Below are 18,996 nucleotides of genomic sequence, written 5' to 3'. Positions count from 1 at the left end.
ATTTCCTTATTATTAATGAAGTCAACCACTTTTTCATAGATCAATGGATTATTTGTATTTCACAGCCTCTGTCTTTGCCCATTTTTCTACTAAGCTGTTGTTTCCTTTTTGCTTTGTAGGCCTTCAGATATTCTAGATTGTATTTTTATTGCTTTGTAATCCTTTATATATTCTAGACTGTATTTCAGTTATACTATTGCAAATATCTTCTCTCCCAGTTTGTGACTTGTCATTTTGCTTTCTTTATGGTGACTTTCGATAAACAAAGGCTATTTTTAACAGTTAAATGTATCCCTCCTTTCTATCTTTACATTTGTTTTAAAAAGAAACTTCCATGCCACCAGATCATACAGACACTCATATTTTCTTCCAAAATTTTTAACGTTTTGCCTTTCACAAGTCTTTAAATAACCAAGAACTGATCTTGGCATAAGTTATAAGGTAGAGATCTGATTTCATTTTTTTTTCTGTATGAATAACAAATCTCCCTAGCATATTTCATTGAAAAAATCTATACCCACTGATCTATGCCACTTTCATCGTTTATCATATCCACCTATACATGGTTTGCTTCTGGGTTCTCTATTCTATACCATTGTTCTGTTTATTCCTGCATCCATAGTACAGTTCTGTTATTACTATAACTTTAATAAAAAGTCTTGCCAACTGGCAAAGTCAGTCCCCCATCTCCTCTTTAGGAGTTGTCGTCTGATCTTAGACCTTTGCTTACCAACGCATTTTTAGAATCAACTTGTCCAGTTGCCAAAAAAAACTGGGAATTTTTATTTGATCTGTAATACCAATTTGGGGAGATGGTTTACCAATACATTCAGTCTTTTAATGTATTTCAATAAGGTTTTATGTTCTCCATAGACACCACGCACTTGGAAGACTCCTTTCATTTTCTGACACTCTTGTATATGGCATCTTTGCTGTTGTTTGCAATTGACTTTTGTATACTGACCTTATTTCCAGCAACTTTTAATTATTCATCTACAGATTCTTTTCTGGTTTCTATGTAATCACAGCATGTGTAACTTTCTTCCTTTCCATCTTAATAATTCTTTTTCTTTCCTTCCCAACTATGCTTGCTAAAGCCTCAGTGCAAGTAAGTTGTCAAAGAGTAGTGATAAGACATCCTTTTCTGTTGAAGAGAAATTCTCTTCTAATTCCAAGACTGTTTGAGCCACATCTTTGACACATACCCTTTGTTTTTATGTGCAAACCACAATGTCAAGATTAGCATGTCATCAGGGAACTCCCTTTCTTTGGTGTGTTTCCTACTTACTGCTCTGGTTTCAGCTTAGTTTAGAACTTATCACTTGGGGAAGTCCCTTTCTTCCTACAAGCTCAATGCTACAGATTGAACTGTGTCCACTCAAAATTCACATATAGAAACCCTAAATCCCCAATGTGACTGTATTTTGAGATAGGACCTTTAGGACAATTAAGTGAAATGAGGTCATAAGGGTGGGGCCCTGACACAACAGGATTAGAGTCCTTATAAGAGACACCAAGAGCTCACTCGCTCTCTGCCAGCAAAAATAGGTCATGTGAACACACAGCGAGATGGTGGCCGCTTACAAGCCAGGAACACAGACCTCACAAGAGACCAACCACGCTGGCACCCTGATCTTGGACTTCTAGCCTCCAGAATTGCAACAAAATGTCTGCTGTTTAAATCACCCAGTCTCTGGTATTTTGTTAAGCCCAAACTAAGATACCCAAGGATACGATAAAAACTATGTCATACTTAGCATCTGGTTATTTTGCAGTGGGACACCTCCTCACTCCAGATTATGTAGTCCGCTATACTACCAGGAGAAGCATAAGGGTGCTACTTCTGTTCTTAAGCACTACTTTATTTAACAAGGGACTGCTAATTAAGGGTCCTCAGTAGAGGCATCAAGGAAAATTAAGTAATATTTATTTAATGAAAAATTATTATTTATATACTTATATTTACTCTTTTTAAGGCTAACTGCTAAGGTTTTATGCACATTGTATGTCCCAGTCCCTCCCCAAATTTAGAATGAGACATAGGTTACAATTCTGAAGGACTGTGACAATAGAGGTAAGATTTTACTTCTGCTAGCAGTGGAAGGTCTTAGAAGAGAAAGAATTAGAGTAATGAATTCACTGTGTATATGGAGATAAAGAATGTATGAATTAGTAAGAATGAGGTTTAACTGCAAAGCACAAATAAGTGGTTTAAACAAGGTAGAGATTTATTTGTGTCTCTCAAAGAAATCCAGAGATACACCGTCCAGGACTGGTATGGTGGTTCCACATGGTCATCACAGATCCCAGCCTCTTCTGTCTTCCATCCTGAAGATCGTGTCATGGTCCAAGATGGCTGCTGGAGATTCAGCCATCATGTCCACATTTCAGACAAGAAAAAGCCAGGTGAGGGTCTGGAGAAGCACAAAGGATGAGCCTCCCAACAGAGTTAATCATTTAAGGAGCTTTCCTGGAAGCACCACCAAATGACTTCTGCTTACACCCCCTTAGCCAATGTTAACTGCAAAGGAGAATAGAAATGCAGTATTTCAGCTGTGCACACTGTCACCCCTAATTAAATATGGACTCTGTAAATTAATGGGTTCAGTGGAAAGGAAAATGGATATTGGGTAGTGAATTAATCATGTTTCCGTATTTTTTGATGCTTGACATCTTGGGGCCTGGCAGACCCTGGGAAGAACTAAACCCCTTCCCAACATTACCTAATTCCTAGAAATAGTAAATACTTGCCCATGAACATGTCTTTAATACACAAACCAACCAATCCTGATTCCACACCCACCATTAGCCTCCTTTTATCAGGCTCCTGCAGTCCAGAACACTATTCCTCTGCCCAAAATCCCCAGGTACCTGACAACTAGGGACCACCCCTATTGCCCAAAGCCTGGTAAAAATTATTCTGTCCCACAAAAACCACAATAAAAGCTCTGTTGAACATTTTCCCCTCATTCCTTCTGCCTTCTGGCCTACCCTGGTGCTCCTCCATGTGGTGGCATGAGAACTCCTCTTGAGAACTATAATAATAAATTCTTCTTTCAAGACAGTTGTCTTCATGTCTATCATCTTGCCACACCTGATTAATACAAATCCCTGCTACCTTGTAAAACAGGTAAGCAACTGGAAATCTTTCCCGTAATATGGTTTTCCACAACAGAAAGCCAGAATCCTGACAACATTTGTTATGTTCTCTCACAAAATGTGCTTCCAAAGTGTTTGGCAGAAGAAAAAAAAAAAGTCACTCTTATCTTGACTTCTCTTCTGAGCTCCACTCATTAATATCAAATATAAGCTAGAAAATCTATGATTAAACTATGTTCAAAATTACTCCTGATCTATCCTCTTCTCAAATCGGCTCCCACATTCACGTTCCTTAGTCTCAGAAACAAAATATCCACACAGCTGCCTAAGCAGCTTCAGAATTCTCTCGTAATGGCCTTTTCTCTTACCACCAGCACCTACTTGGTCCCCAGCGCACCCTGGGCAGGAGTTACGTGTTCTTCTTCTACTCTGTATCCCTTACCCAGAGCCCATAACGGGATCTGGCACATAACTGTTGCACAGTGAACAAAACAGGAAGACCACATTCTCTCGTGTTACCTACAATCCCCACTCTGCTAACCTTTCTAGGCTCCTTCAGCTGCTTCCTAACTGCCTGCAGGCTTCCCCCCTTCTAGCCCTTCACAGGTCTTTCCATTCTTTCTAAAGCACAGTTCTGATACATCCATTTTAAAACATGTGGCTCCCCACTGTCGAAGTCCTCTGTAAGCTTTCAAGGCCTTTTATGATCCAGCCCCAACCCCTTTTTTCATGTTTTATCTTTCACTGATCCATATACTTTCATGTTTCTGGGCCTTCGTTCATGCTGTTGCCCCTGCTGAAAACTAACCTAACTATTTTCATCTGTGCCCACAGGACTTTATTTCTACCATTACTAGAGTGCTCCTCACACGGTAGCACACTTTGTACATGGGCTCCTGCTTCTGTCCTCCCCACCCAGCCCCCATCATCCTAGATTGTGAGCTCCTTCAATGCAGGAGCGCTGTTCTGTTTATCCCTATTTTAGGCCTGCATGCACGCATGGTACAAAGTAGGTGCCCAACTGACTTTTGAGTTTAAAAAGATGCCCAGATTAACCTTAAATAGCCATGGAAGATTAAAAACAAACAAAAAAACACAATGCGGACTATGTTCTCAGTAACCCATGGACACTAACAACAACAACAACAAAGGCCAAGTACAACAACCTAATCTAAAGTTAGTAAGTATCCTATGAGACTTGGGGAGATGGGCATGGGGACCAAAAGAGATATGCCTTGTTTAAAATAACTACAGGAGTAATAACGGCCAGTGTGTATGAGCACTTGATTCAGTTAATATGTGCTAAGTAAACTATATGCATTATTTATTCCCCACAGCAGGCCTATAATGTAGGACTACTATTTTCCCTATTTTATTCACAGAAAAACAAAACGACAAAAAAAACCCACAGCAGGGAAAGTTAAGAAACGGAGCAGAGGGCCCTCAGCTGGTAAGTGCAGCAGATCCAAGCTGTCTGACTACACAGCCTTAACTGAACTATCACGATAGGCCACCCTTCTTCCAAACAACAGGTGCAGCAGGAAAGCTAAAAAATGTTGCAGTGTACATGTGTATGGTAAACAACACCCCAAGGTCCCAAAGCATGGCAGAGGCAAACGGATGAAGAATAAAGAGACAAAAGGCGAAATGTCATTACTTTGCCTGCATGATTTGGACAGCCTAAAAAGCTACACACCATCCTAGCACAGACTGTGGGAACAGCACAGAAGCAAATACAGTAGTGAGAAGACTGCAGCCCCGCTGACACCTGCCAGAAGCCTCATCCTCTGAGAAGTGAGCCTGTCAAACTTCTGAGCAATCTTGCTGACAATTTCAACCCTCAGTAGGAAGGAAACAATTGGAGGAAACGAGAGGAGCAGACACTGTGAACCTATTCTAACTAGTAAAGAAACACTGCTTGGTAACAAGGAAGCAAGAGGAATATGTAAAGATAACTTGGTACAGAGATTAACTGTGACTTATTTTCCTAGAGGGTCATCAGACTGAGAATGAGAAATAATAAAGAGGTAGAGGTATTTCCCCCTCACTCCTAATTCTGTCCCAACCAAAACCTACTATGTAGTGCAACTCCCAGTGTAACTTCAATGCACCCCAGATGGTCAGAAGTTAGCCATGGAGGGTTCGGGATAGCACGACCAATGGAAGTGCAAGGCAGCAGGAAGCAGAGAATGGGCAGAAAGCAAAATGCGAACTTCACATACCTAAACTCCCACTCTAGGTGTGCCTCATAGGCTGCATGACTCTGACATGTTACTTAACCTCTCAGTTTCACATTTCCTCACCTGTAAAATCAGGATGATACCACTTTCTTAGGGTAACAGTTAAATGAGACAACGATAAAAAGCACTGAGCTCAGGGCCTGGCACCTGGTAAGTACACAATAAATGTCAGGCATTAATATGGTAATTATTACCCTCTAAGAGATTTCTCTATAACTCATTAACTTTTCTACAATGATTTGCTTGCTGTTACTCCCACCACGCTTCACAGCATATAATGCAAACCCTGACAAAAAAATAAGGAAAGTGATTCTGCCCTCACTTTCATGTCAGTGTTTCAGTGCAATCCAACTAAACAACATTTAGAAAGACCTATAACACCACTGTGCTAGGCTAAGCTGGATGGGGACAAACGGGTAGTCTGAGTAAAAGACAACCCTGCCTTCAAAAACTGCATGAGTCTCTTTTGGGAACAGAGAAACTACCAGTAATTTTTTCTGAGTTGTAGAGGTTGGGCTGTAACCCAGTTGGCAATGACAAACAATCCCCAAAACAGCCACAAAAACACGTCTTTGGTGTTTTGGGATGTCTTTGGATTCACTGCCCAGTAATTTTTAAGAAATGAATGACTCCTTGAGAATTGTACTGGCAGCAAACAGTGGATCTCATATGTGTTGGTCTTTAAGGTCAGTCATTCTGGGTTACATACATGTATTAAGAGAAAAACAAAAGAAAAAGAAGAAAAAAAGGTGAATGAAGTATCTAAGCATATAATACTAAGATGCAGAAGATGGGGGTAAATACATGAGAGATTATCTTGTTCACCTCTAGTACAAGAAGCAGTACCAGCGGATGGTCAATCAGAAGTGCAAGCCGGGCTTGGAAATAATGGAAAGACCTTTTCCCCAAAGTTAAAAGTTTCATTTCTTTTTTCTTATTATAAAAATAATATATGTTCGGGGCGCCTGGGTGGCTCAGTCGTTAAGCGTCTGCCTTCGGCTCAGGTCATGATCCCAGGGTCCTGGGATCGAGTCCCACATCGGGCTCCCTGCTCTGCGGGAAGCCTGCTTCTCCCTCTCCCACTCCCCCTGCTTGTGTTCCTGCTCTCGCTATGTCTCTCTCTGTCAAATAAATAAATAAAATCTTTAAAAAATAAAATAAAATAAAATAAAAATAAAAAAATAAAAATAAAAATAATAATAATAATATGTTCAATGCTAAAAAAAAAAATAGAATATATAAAAGTGCAAAAAATAAGGAAAATCACACATAATCTCCCCAGCCAGAGATCATCACAACCTTTTGATGTTTCTCCTCCCAGACTTTTCCAAACCTATACTTTTTATCAATTACTTCTTTTTCAAAAATGGGGTAATACCACACATGCTGTTTGAAACTTTTTCTCCCATGCTTCTATCATACTCATCTTTCCACCTAACACAGAATCCCAAAATCAAAGTCAAAGGACAGTTTTCCATAGGTATATTCCCTGACACTGTAACAACATGAAAAAGGGAATGCAAGACACAAAAAGTGGCCTAGGAGACCCCTACTGACTATTCCCACTACCAAATTCCACACATGTACTCCAAGACCAGCTTGGGTGAGGTACATAGTTTCTCAGCACAGGGGGCTCCCCAGGTGGGAGAGTTTGGGCTCAGGCAGCCTGCCCGGTTGTGGACCTCGGGTCTGCAGCATCACGCACATGCTGAGGCCTCTGCACTGAAGAGGTGACTCTGAAAGCTCTGCTGCCCAACCTCAGAGCCCTTCAAGTAAGCTCCCGCAGGAGTGTGCAGAAGCCTTCGGCTCGCACGGATCCTGCAGGGCCCACCTTCCTGCCCCTGTGCCCTAGACTCACAGCTGCTTTGGGCTGGTCATTAAACTGTTCTGTTCACCATATTACCTTCCCAAAGCACACTATTTAAACAGGAATACTAATCTGCATCCTTCTCACAACCTTTAAGGAGTACATAAGTAGCTGTGCCAAGAAAGAGTGGCCCAAAGACCAATTTCATCTACATTATATTTTGCCTAAGGAATGTGGCACGAAGGAGTGAAGACTATGCCACAGACGGTTAGAAGCATAGTTAACGTACTGATTAATGGTCCCAGCAGCAGGAAAAAAAGATGGCCGACAGAAGGGACTGGCAATCACTCTTCCACAATTCTGGGCAGGAAGAGAGTAAAGCTAAGGAGCTCCATCTTTCCTTGAGCAAACTGTATGTAAGTACAAAATGCTGCTCAGTGTGGGGTCCGTAGTGCAGCACGTGAACTGCGAACCCAAGACCGGCCATCCAGCTGTCAGGCGGAGAGGACAAGACATGCGGTCTGGGGCACGCATCGACAGGCTGGGCCGGAGGCAAAGCTGGAGCCCAGGTGGCCTAGACAGAATGAGGGACTTCTATCATCGGATCCAGACACCGCACTCAGCAGCAGCCAACTAGCAGGCAGACCCATGCAAGTCTGATGCAGACTTAAACAGTACAAGACGCGGGGCGCCTGGGTGGCTCAGTTGGTGGAGCGACTGCCTTCGGCTCAGGTCATGATCCTGGAGTCCCGGGATCGAGTCCCGCATCGGGCTCCCTGCTCGGCGGGGAGTCTGCTTCTCCCTCTGACCCCCCTCCCTCTCATGCTCTCTGTCTCTCATTCTCTCTGTCTCAAATAAATAAATAAAATCTTTAAAAAAAAAAAACAGTACAAGACGCACTGAAAACCTGAGTTTATTTTATGTAATATTTATTAGGAAATTACTAGAACTCTGTAATTTCCAGAATCTTATCATGAAAGTAACTGTATACACAATGATCTATGTGCATCAAGGGACCATGTGGAAAATTAAAGGAAAATGTCACACCTGAGGCTCTAACCTAGGGAGGCAATATCAAAGGTTGTTTAGGGGACTCCCCCAAGTTCTGGATGAGACAAAAAGGATAGCGAATTGGGCTTAGAAAGATAGAAAATAGTGGAACCAGAGTTCCTGTGGCATCACCTGGAGATGAACTATTTCATCCCTCCTTATTATTTTAGGTTTTTACTGCTGAAAAAATCTATTTCATAAATGCTGCTAGTGAAATTTGTCCAAAAACAGAAGAGGTGAAGAAGGTAGGTTAGTCTTGAAGCTGTTTAGGTTAGATACCAACCACTGTTCAGCAACCCCTTCCAGTTTGGGCTAAAGCTTAATATCCCATTGGGATCATTCATCTGTCACCATTTATCGAGGATCTATTCTGTGCCAAGCACTGGTTAAGGTGCAGGTAAACAGAGAAGATACAGTCCTTGCCATCTAGTTTATAGAGCAAACGGTAAGAAAATCATTTTTCACAACCACGGGATAAATATGCCTGGCACAGGGCGCCTGGGTGGCTGTTGGTTAAGCCACTGCCTTCGGCTCAGGTCATGACCCTGGAGTCCCGGGATCGAGTCCCGCATCGGGCTCCCTGCTCGGCGGGGAGTCTGCTTCTCCCTCTGACCCTCCCCCTTCTCATGCTCTCTCTCTCTATCTCATTCTCTCTCTCAAATAAATAAATAAAATCTTAAAAAAAAAAAAATATGCCTGGCACATAGTGAGGCTCAACAAACTCAGTGGCTGAATCAATACTATAAAAGTGTGCACAGAAAACAAGGGGGCATCCCAAAGGACACTTGTCCCTTTGCCCTAACACAGACAAACCTGACAGTTCACTACTTTGCACACTTGTACACAGAAACCATCCTTAAAAGAATAAACAATTAGCTACAAAGGTCTATGAGACAAAAAGGGGAGGGGGAGTAAGAGTCAGGAGAAGTCTTATCACTCATTTTATATAAATATTTTAATTCTTGTCCTTAGGAACTATAAAGACTATACATGATTTGGAAATGAGACTGTACCAAACAATGGCCAAAGGAGAATCGTCCATTCTACGCCTTCTCTTTGGTCTGGTCACTCAGAAATATAATGTTATCTGTAAAGAAACCAAATCATAAATATTATTTTCAGAACTCTTTCTCATTTAATTGTTCCCCTATAATACATACTTTAGCGCTGTTACCTAACAGGATTTTAGAAAAATTCCCAAAATGTGAAATAACTCCTGCTATGTTCATGAGAGGCACAGAACAGGCACCAAAGGAGCTAGAAGTTGGGCTTCAGCTACGTGACAATTCAGACCTTGTGAGAAGAAGTGTGGTATTTCTTGTCTTTCCTGAAGACAATTATAACTGCTCAGCAGTAACTTCCTACAAAAGAACTAGTCACAAATTGCAATGCCGGCAATGCTCAGATGCCATGAAACCAGGCAGCATGTCCTCACACAGAAGAGGGTCCAGGCATAACATTTCACACACTGGAGGTGTGGAGAAAGGATGGGGTACAACATATGGCCCTGTGAGCACAGACAGACTGATGTCTTTAAGTAGGCTGTCACACTCACACAAAGGACATTCTATTTTTACATTTTAAAACAGATTGACTTTTATATACTCATTCTTGGGAAAATTTTTACTAATCAGTATTACAGAGAGAGCATTTTCACACAAGAACATCAGATACTGCACTTAAAATGTTGTCCCAGGTGGAGTTAGCTTAGGACGAGCAAAGGAAAAGAAGTAGTATTTCCTGTATAGCTTGAAAAAAATCCAGATTCTTGTAACTTTAGAATTATTCAAGAAGTGGTTATTACAATATTTATGACTATAGTCTTCTAAAAACAGAATATTCTGATACAGAATGGTTATTGCAGAAGAGATTATTACAACTTGACACCACAGTGTAAAAAGGCAAGAGTGCCATCCACTGGTGGTTACTTTTATGTTAAAGACATGGATCCCTAGGAGAAAAAAACCCACCAAGCAACCAAATTTAAATTCTATTTCTGAGCATTGGGTGTTATACGCAACTAATGAATCATTGAACACTACATCAAAAACTAATGATGTACTATATGTTGGTTAATTGAAGAAAAAAAAAGAAACTATTTCTTTCAATTCAAATGTCACTAAAGATCTATTCATTTTTACTACTGGCCATAAATCTATTAATTGTTCAATTAACTCACCCATGCTGTGAATACTAGTGACAAGAAGAAAAGAAAGTGACAGATGATCTGAACTATTTCTATTTAGTGGTTGGCTTGGCTCAGAACAATTCATACAATCCAAAGTTTGCCCACACTTTTGGTTTATAGTGGAATAGTAAAGTGTTAAATCCTTTATAAATAGATAATTGACAGAGATTTAGAAATGCTAAATTTTTATTAGAAAATTTGACTTTCCACTGATGAAATCATAGGTGTAGTTCTACGCCCTGTAGAGGTCTACAAAAAAATTTTTAAACAAGTAGATATCTCTGGAGAGATGGCCTAAGGAAGAAGAGCTCGCAGAAATGAAATACTATCAAGACACCCAAGAATTATGAAATCAAAATGGTCAGACAGGACCTCATCTAAGGCCTGATAATGAGGGTAGAAAGATAACTATGTTGGTTTTCAAGGTCAATATACCTCAAAGAAACCGGTAAGAAAATATATTATTTATTATTTGTAACAAATTATAATTTATCAATATGGTACAGTGGTTAAGACATGGACTCTGGAGCAAGGTAAAAAAGAAAGGTAAAAAGAAAATCTGTCAATTAAGAGACTTAAGTTCTCAGAGGTCTAGCCTCCAAAATTGTGAGAAAATAAATTTCTGTTATTTAAAAGAAATTAAGAAAGAGACTTAAGATACATATAAACCATGTAAGATAACCTATGGACTTGTATTTATGAAGCAGTCAAAGAAATTTAAACATTGTGATGTATGGTAAAAAAAATTAATAATTTCTTAATACTATGTACGATAATAGCACTATAGTTATGCTTTAAATAGGAATCCTTATCTTTCAGAAATACCTACTGAAAATATTTATGGATGAAATAATATAATGTCTGGAATTCACTAGAAATAATCCAAGTGGAGGAAAAGCTGGAGAAATAGGAGAAATAATATTGGCCATCAGTTGATAATTGTCGAAGCTAAATGACAAAATTTTTTTTTTCCACTTTTCTATGTTTGTATATGTTTGACATTTTCGATAATTAAAAAAATTAATTTTTAAAGGATATCCAATTTTGGCATATCTCAGAAGTGCATAAACAATGAGACATTACTTTCTTTCATTTCTATGTACTTACTTATACAAAAGGTTTCTCAGTGTTTATATCCATAAAAACTAATAAAAGAATAGAATTAATGTTTAACAATGGGTCTTATCTTAACAATTTATTGAAGAGATAAAAAATGGCCATCTCTCTCATTAAAAGATGCATTTCCAATAAAATTTCAGTTTTCAAATTTATATATTAAAATTGCTTTGGTACTTTATGTTCTTGTTTTTTTTTAAAAAAAACATTTTATTTATTTATTTGAGAGAGAGAATGAGATAGAGAGAGCATGAGAGGGGGGGAGAATCAGAGGGAGAAGCAGACTCCCTGCCGAGCAGGGAGCCCGATGCGGGACTCGATCCCGGGACTCCAGGATCATGACCTGAGCCGAAGGCAGTCGCTTAACCAACTGAGCCACCCAGGTACCCCTGGTACTTTATGTTCTAAAAACAACACAATGATAACCCAATCAAGAAGAAATGTAATATTAATAGTCGTAATATCGCAGAATTTTTAAAAATATTTTCAAATTTCTATTTATGTATAGGTTTTTCTTATGAACATAATAGTATGAATAATAAAACATTCTTAACTATACAATATTTATTAAGATACATTTCTTAGGAGAAAATGGAAAAACAAGCTCAGAAAAAAAGAAATAACATAAAATTTCCAAATGTTGAAGAGCTTGTTCATGTGTTTTTTCCAAGGACAATGGGTATCAAATTGCTATGGCATTTACATCCATTAATACAATTCAGAGTAACAATTTCATATTGAAAAATATTTTCATGTCAACTTAAACATGTCCAAAGGGCTACATTTGTTTCAAAATTCTTGTAGAATTTTCAAAAAAGTTTGAAAACTCTGCTCTGGGAGGTATCTTCTTGACCTTTAAGCTTTCGTGTCCATGTTTCCTACGTTGTTTCACATTTTGTCTAAGGAAAACAACAGGAACTTAAAATCATCATGTTAAGGACCAGGAAGGCTGTGAATAAACCTGCAAAAATGTCTAATGCCACTCACAGTAGGGCAACTCTATCTAGGCACAGCCTTCTCCCTGTTTAGACCATGTCCTCAAAGACATTAAAGGTTTTCTCGCTTCAAACAGTTAAGTACTGACACAGATGCTCTACTCAAAAGTTATTGAAATGAAACAGAGGCAACTTCTGAAGGATCAGAAGTACACACTCATAGCAAACCCACAAACAGACTCACAATTCTCATGGTGAGCTGCCTGACAATCTCAGCCATCAGTACTCAAAGCCCCTGTTCAAGTTACTAACAACAAGCCAAGCCTTTAAAAAGGGGAAGGGGATGGGGGGAATAGATATTATCACAAGCTTCTTACCAGCTATGATTGTTGTTGCTTGCCGCCTCACGTTATTTTTATCTGTGTATTCACCATAGTCTACTTTCCCTTCTACATAAATTCGGGACCTGATAAATGTAAAATTTACAGTTTTCAGTCTGGAGAGTCTCATCTGTTTTACAAGAGAGAGTCAGGTGAGAGGCAGTAACAAGTACATACTAAGGATGAAACACAGAATCATCGCATAACCTCGTTTTTGCTACCGCATCTCAAAGTTCAACATCAGGAGTATTAAGGGTACTGAAACAGAATGTCCACACACACTTGACACACCCAGGGAAAAAGGACAATATTCTCAGCCTTGAGCTGACAGCAGTCCTCATGAAAGTTTAAAAAAAAAAAAAAAAAGCGACTTTAAGACCACGAAATGGAAGAGCAACACAGTGGCATCCTTCCAATCTCTAGGACTGATTTCCAAAGTGTCATTTTCCCCCACCTTTGATTCTGGACTCCCTAACAGATTTGCTGATTTTCACTTATTGTTCAAATTCCTTCCCATAGTCAGGTTCATGAACTTATTCTCAAGGGACTTAAATTATTAAAATTCAAAATGGAGGTTTTCAGCTTAGTATTTCACTTAGAGTTAATTACTACGACCACTTCTGCACTATTTAGAAGGCTGAACCACAAGACAACCATAGCTGATTTTAAAGGGTAGAAAATACATGCTGGCATCAATTTTTAGAGTCTACCATCACCAAAATAGCATAATATAGAAAGTAGACAAAACTGGTAAAATGATTGTAGGCCAAAGGGAATACACACAAATTCATCAATCAGTGGGTGACATTGCATACAGATATTTTTCTTGAAATTTCCTGTATTTATAGGTGTGTATAAATGCACAAATTCATACATACATACAGGACTATGAAAGTATATATAAAAAAAGGCATGAAGTTATTAAAAAGAAACAAATTTTAGTTATTCCTGAAATTACTTTTCAGGAAATATACTTCATTTCTATAAAACAAGTGCATTTCTAAATATATTAACTATGGATACAAATGCTGTTCAACATACCCTTTTGTCCTTCTATGGGTTTGGAAAAGACAATTTTTATTTAAAATCAATCCAAGCATCCCAAAAGGGAACTACTAAGCCGACATAAAATTATCAAACGTAACATAACTGCTGTGAACACTGCCATACCTCCCTGTGTCAGGCTTCAGACACTCTAGGTCCTGTACTAAGGACTCTAAGTAGATGCCAAGAGGCCACATGGGAACTCCTAAAAGCACGTGTTGCACATGCTCACACGGAACTCAGTACACTCTGCCTTCTCTCTTGCCTCATCTGCTTCTATTTATGTACACCCCTTACTTGCCCTAAACTGTAAGTTCTTAGAAAGCTAAACCATGTTTTACATACCTCTGAATTATTCACACGTGGCAACACGCCATGCATAAGTACTAAGCTCTGAATAAATAGCTCCAGTTAACAGAGTAATTAGGGTAAAGGAGTTAGGCATTCCCTGAAAACACCTTTGACCAGTTCTTTAAACCAATCTATAAGATCCTTCCTTCCTCAACTTACCCCTTTTTCACATACTGATATGCCACATCTCTGAGGCCTGGGCGGAATACTGATATTCTGTGCCATGTTGTCTTTTGACTGACATCACCTAAATCACAAGAATAGGAAACATGGTTATAAATGCCAGCACACAAAACAAATGCCAAAAGACAACATGCCCAGCAAAACCAATGTCACAATTTCTAAAAGAAAGGAACAGAATTAGAGAAGAAAGATTCTTTCTAAAAGTAGCTCATCTCTAATCAACTAACTGAGAATAAATATTGTCTCTTTATTGCTGATACAATGAAAACCCTAGTCTTTTATACTCACCCATCTGGTAGGCTTCACTCTCCCCGGACCGCCACATCTCATTCGTCGCTAGAGAAAATATCGTGACTGGGTTTTTCCCTTCCACCTGTCTCATGACGGGGTCCTGGCCCACTCGCCCAAGCAGCTGCACACGGTTCAGAGCTGAAACACAGTGTGGAAATAAAATGAGATTCAGATAAAGGTCCAGAAGGGGAACAGCTACAAATACTACTTCAACCTCGATCTCAGCATTAAACAAACCCCAAGTTCTAAAAGATCCAAGCTAAGTTGGGGCAAATAAAGGGAGGCTGGGAGGGAAAAGAAGGGTTGGCAAGAAGGGAGAAAATATTCTTAGAGAAAGTATCCCACAAAACAAACATTAAGCTCTTTATTTCATCTTAAATTCTTTATTAAAATACCTTTTTTGGAAAAAACTGTATGATTAAAAGAACAAATCTGAGGTCTGAAAATCTTTATGAGTGAATATTTCTGTGAAAGAACAGCTTGCACAAACTTTCACTCCCTCAGCCAAATGGCACGTGACCTTGGAAGACTGAGATAACCAAACAGGACTCAAGGAAATCCTACAAGGCCCCTGCAGCCTGAGGGGGCGAGGCCAAGAGCAGAGACGCAAACATGAGCCAAGGGCCTGAGGATTAACAGATTATACCCCAACTAGTGCACCTCTTCTACAACACGTTTAAAAATTTCTGTACGTTGCTATAAATAACATACTTTAAAATAGGGAATTAACTACTACTTACATCTTTCAAGAACCAAGCTGCTAGCTATTTCAGACTCACGTCTTACAAACTGGTGAAATACCTAAAGTGGAACAAATGAGTAAAATGGCTTTAATTTGGGAGGAAAGGTAAACGCAAACAGAAGACCTGCTCACACTCGGTCACCATCGGGTCAGCAGCTCCCGTAGCACATCCCCAGAGGACAAGCAATGCACGTCACGTGCTCCCCCCTCACAGCACCAGGAGGACCACGCAAACGCTTGAGGGCCTTGAGGGCCGACTCTTCCAGAAGCCCAAGGGTACCAAGTCCTAGACGGCAAGCCCAGGAAAGTGGATTTAGAATCCCCTCCTGGGGTGCCTGGGTGGCTCAGTTGGTTAAGCGGCTGCCTTCGGCTCAGGTCATGATCCTGGAGTCCCGGGATCGAGTCCCGCATCGGGCTCCCTGCTCAGCAGGGGGTCTGCTTCTCCCTCTGACCCTCCTCCCTCTCATGCTCTCTGTCTCTCATTCTCTCTGTCTCAAATAAATAAATAAAATCTTTAAAAAAAAAAAAAAAAAAAGAATCCCCTCCTGTTTCTTTTCCGTGGCAACCTTCCTGATTATGGTGCTTCCGTGGCTGCACACAAAGGGTAAAGTCAAATGTATGTTGGAAAAATTCATGCTTTAGATAGACCAAAGGAAAAAGTCTAGACAGACAAATGGGAGTCTCTGATAAAATACAAAAAGAGGACTATTCAAGTCAGTCTGTCAGAGGAAGGTAGTAACTGACACAAAATAGCAGCAATGATGTAACAGCCATCACTACTGAATACCAGCTAAGTGCTTTACCTCTTACAAATTAGTCCTTGCAATAAATCGATCAACTATGTAAAATTATCCCTAGAGACCAAAAAAAAACAGTTTAGAGAGATTAAGTACCCTGCCCAAAATCCTACAAGAAATACCTGGCAAGTCGTGCCTAGAACCCAGGGCCATCTGACACCAAGGCTGCCACTCTTCCCACTGCCCTCTGCTGTCTCCTTGAAGACATTCTGTTCAAGGGCTCCTGCCATGAGAGGAGCGCACAGCCCCGGGCATGTCGCTGGTTTCAGCGTTCAGAGAGCTACTCACTACATCAGAGAAGCATGTGTCGAGTGGTAGCACTGTTTCTCTGAAAAGCAGATGTACACCAACCAAATGAATACCCGTTCCTGGGCTAGTGCTGACTATGGGATCCTATCACTACGTTTTGGGACACGGAGTGGTTAAGAAACAAAGATGGAGTAACCACACAGTAAAGACTCAGACAAACTAGTACTGGTATCACGCTTCTAGAAAGGTACTAACTGAAGTACTCAGAAGAGCCAGAGCTCACAAGTCTCAGAATAATAGGTCTCATTTGGGAAACCCAAAAATTAAGACCCACTAGAAAAGCAGAAATAGGGAAAGATTTTAACTGGGGTAACTTTTAAAATTAAACTTCTCTTTTATATATCTTAACACTGTAGTATTAAGACAGCAGTAACTCTTCTACGTTCCACATTTCAACACACATACACTAGGACAGGCTAAAACTATGTATAGGTTAAAGTGGGGATCCAAGAATACAGGGTCAATTCTACAGCAGACTGGGGGAGATGAGAACAGGTTTCAGAGAGGAACTGATTCTTCATCAGTCTTAAAAGGATAAAGAGTGAGAGAGGTGTTATGAAGAAGAACCTACAAACTTCGTGCCCAAATGTAAGTGAGGAAAATGGGTAGTCTAGGCTGGCTGAAGGCTGGCTAGTGTCTGGAGAAATAAGGAGTTAGACTGGTGGGAGCGAGAAGGAATTCAGGACATAGTACATTTGTGGTGACGCGAGGACTTCAGCTGCACTCTTCAGCACAGGGAGATGGGGGATGGAAGGTTGACCACAGAGGAGGGGGCTGGTCAAAATGGAACCACGTGTCTCATAGAAAACTGCTGGAAATGATTCTCAGTCTTTAGATCACTAACGACATTAAATGCTAACTGATCTAAATGCAAGTAACATGTTTTAAAAAACTATGACTCCCATTATACACGCAAGCTAGAAAATTTGTTTTGTTTTAGTGAACATCATTTACACAAGTAAAATCTGTCGTAAATCCTCCCTACCAAATGAGTACACATAAAAGTAGGTGGGCTCAAAGGTCTTTTGCCTCTGCAGTCAAAGCCTGAAGAAATCTGATCACTACGGTTGATAATAACGCATCTCAACACTAATACGGAAAAGTGATTACCTGTAATACAGGTCTTCGAAACATGGCTTCTATTTGGTTTTCCTACAAACTAGTCTCTGGTCTTCCCCTGAAAAAAGAGAGAGAGAGAGAAATACTACATCTCAGAGCAAGGGCACAAATTCACTAACCCTAAATTCCTAACTGCAGTCATAATTTTTATGCGGTCCACCTTGCGACCATAAACATCAACATCCCTGCACATTTTACGAGGACTCCCCCCTCCAAAAAATAGTTTGTCTTTTTTATTCCCCTTGGCTTCTTCTAACACATACAAAAAATACTTTCTGATTTATACCCATTTGCATTCCAGTCTTCTCAAATTTCATTAAAATGCAAGCCCCCTTAGAGCTGGGATTTTCGTCTGATTTATTCACTGCCACATCCAATACTCCTGAGTTAGTTCCTAGCACATAGTGAGGATTCAAAGTATCACAATATCACCAAGGGGCTTAAATCTGAAACTTGCTGCTGCAAAAATTACTGCCTCCAATCCCGTTAGCAAAGACCACGGAGATCCCCGGACTCCCCGGCCTCAGCGCCGGGATGAATGGGCGCCCTTTCTGAAAGGTGGCGCTCCTAACCAGCAATGTAAAGGGACTGGGGAAGTGGCCGAAAACCCTGAAGTCCTCCGCCCCGGTGAGAAGAGAACGGCCAAGACAGACACAGAACAACCTCCCGAGCCACAGAGAGCCGCACGCACACCTAGCAAAGAACTCCTGGCTCCCTCCCTCCCGCCCCGGACGCTCTAGCCGGTTCAGCTTCTCGCTAGGCGAGCACTTCCGGATACAGAGAGGACGCAAGCCTCGCGAGAGGAATAAGAAAACGGAAAGTCTGCAGCGTGCGTCGTAGAAATGATCCGGCCAGCGCCGCGGGAAGCAAGCATCCTTGATGAGGTAGTTCCGCGAGCTTTTTTCCGGGCGGGAGCGGATGAGGCAACGCCGCCGAGTGGTGAGTGGAGCTGATTTCAAGTTTCTAACGAAATGAGATTATTTGACAAGCTTCCCAGCCTGGACCAGGAGGGGCCGAGGTAGACGAAACAAAGGATAGGTGGGCCTCAGGGAAAGACTGGCCAGGCCTGCTAAAGTAGGAAGGAAACCAGAAAAAGTAGTAGGGCTGGGAGAGAAAAATTCAAGGGGTGCCAAAAAATTTGGCAATCAAAATAATATTTTAAGAAGAATCGGGATAATATTGTAAGAATGTATTAATTAAATACGTATAATTAAATCTGTGATGAACAAAAAAAATCAAAATTTTGACTAAGTATAAGTTCTGAGCCATATTGAATCCTGAGGCACAAGAAAAAAACGAACGTTTTTACATATACCAAAAAAAAAATTCCAGAACATTAAAGTAC

The 18,996-nt window shown here is 40.4% G+C and overlaps 1 protein-coding gene across 9 annotated transcripts; it reads right to left on the bottom strand.

Moving 5' to 3' along the window:
* Positions 1–2,207: 2,207 nt before the first annotated feature.
* On the bottom strand, positions 2,208–18,368 carry SSBP1 (single stranded DNA binding protein 1). Of its 9 annotated transcripts, none has more exons than XM_035021268.1 (8): positions 18,315–18,360; positions 17,643–17,709; positions 15,425–15,485; positions 14,682–14,822; positions 14,370–14,457; positions 12,813–12,901; positions 9,210–9,283; positions 2,208–2,359 (listed from the first exon to the last, which is right to left on the bottom strand). In XM_035021268.1, exons 2-7 carry the CDS (start codon positions 17,664–17,666, stop codon positions 9,240–9,242), a joined length of 447 nt encoding a protein of 148 aa, XP_034877159.1. In that variant the 5' UTR covers positions 17,667–17,709; positions 18,315–18,360; the 3' UTR covers positions 2,208–2,359; positions 9,210–9,239. The 9 variants fall into 9 exon arrangements, with proteins under 9 accessions (XP_034877159.1, XP_034877160.1, XP_034877154.1 ...); XM_035021269.1 differs by having other exon boundaries at positions 2,208–2,356; XM_035021263.1 differs by lacking the exon at positions 9,210–9,283 and having other exon boundaries at positions 18,345–18,368.
* Positions 18,369–18,996: the final 628 nt, after the last annotated feature.

This window comes from Mirounga leonina, unplaced genomic scaffold, assembly GCF_011800145.1.
Source record: "Mirounga leonina isolate KUSES-001 unplaced genomic scaffold, KU_Mleo_1.0 Mir_174, whole genome shotgun sequence".
In the NCBI taxonomy this organism is placed as follows: Eukaryota; Metazoa; Chordata; class Mammalia; order Carnivora; family Phocidae; genus Mirounga; species Mirounga leonina.
This window is presented reverse-complemented; position numbering and strand designations above follow the sequence as displayed.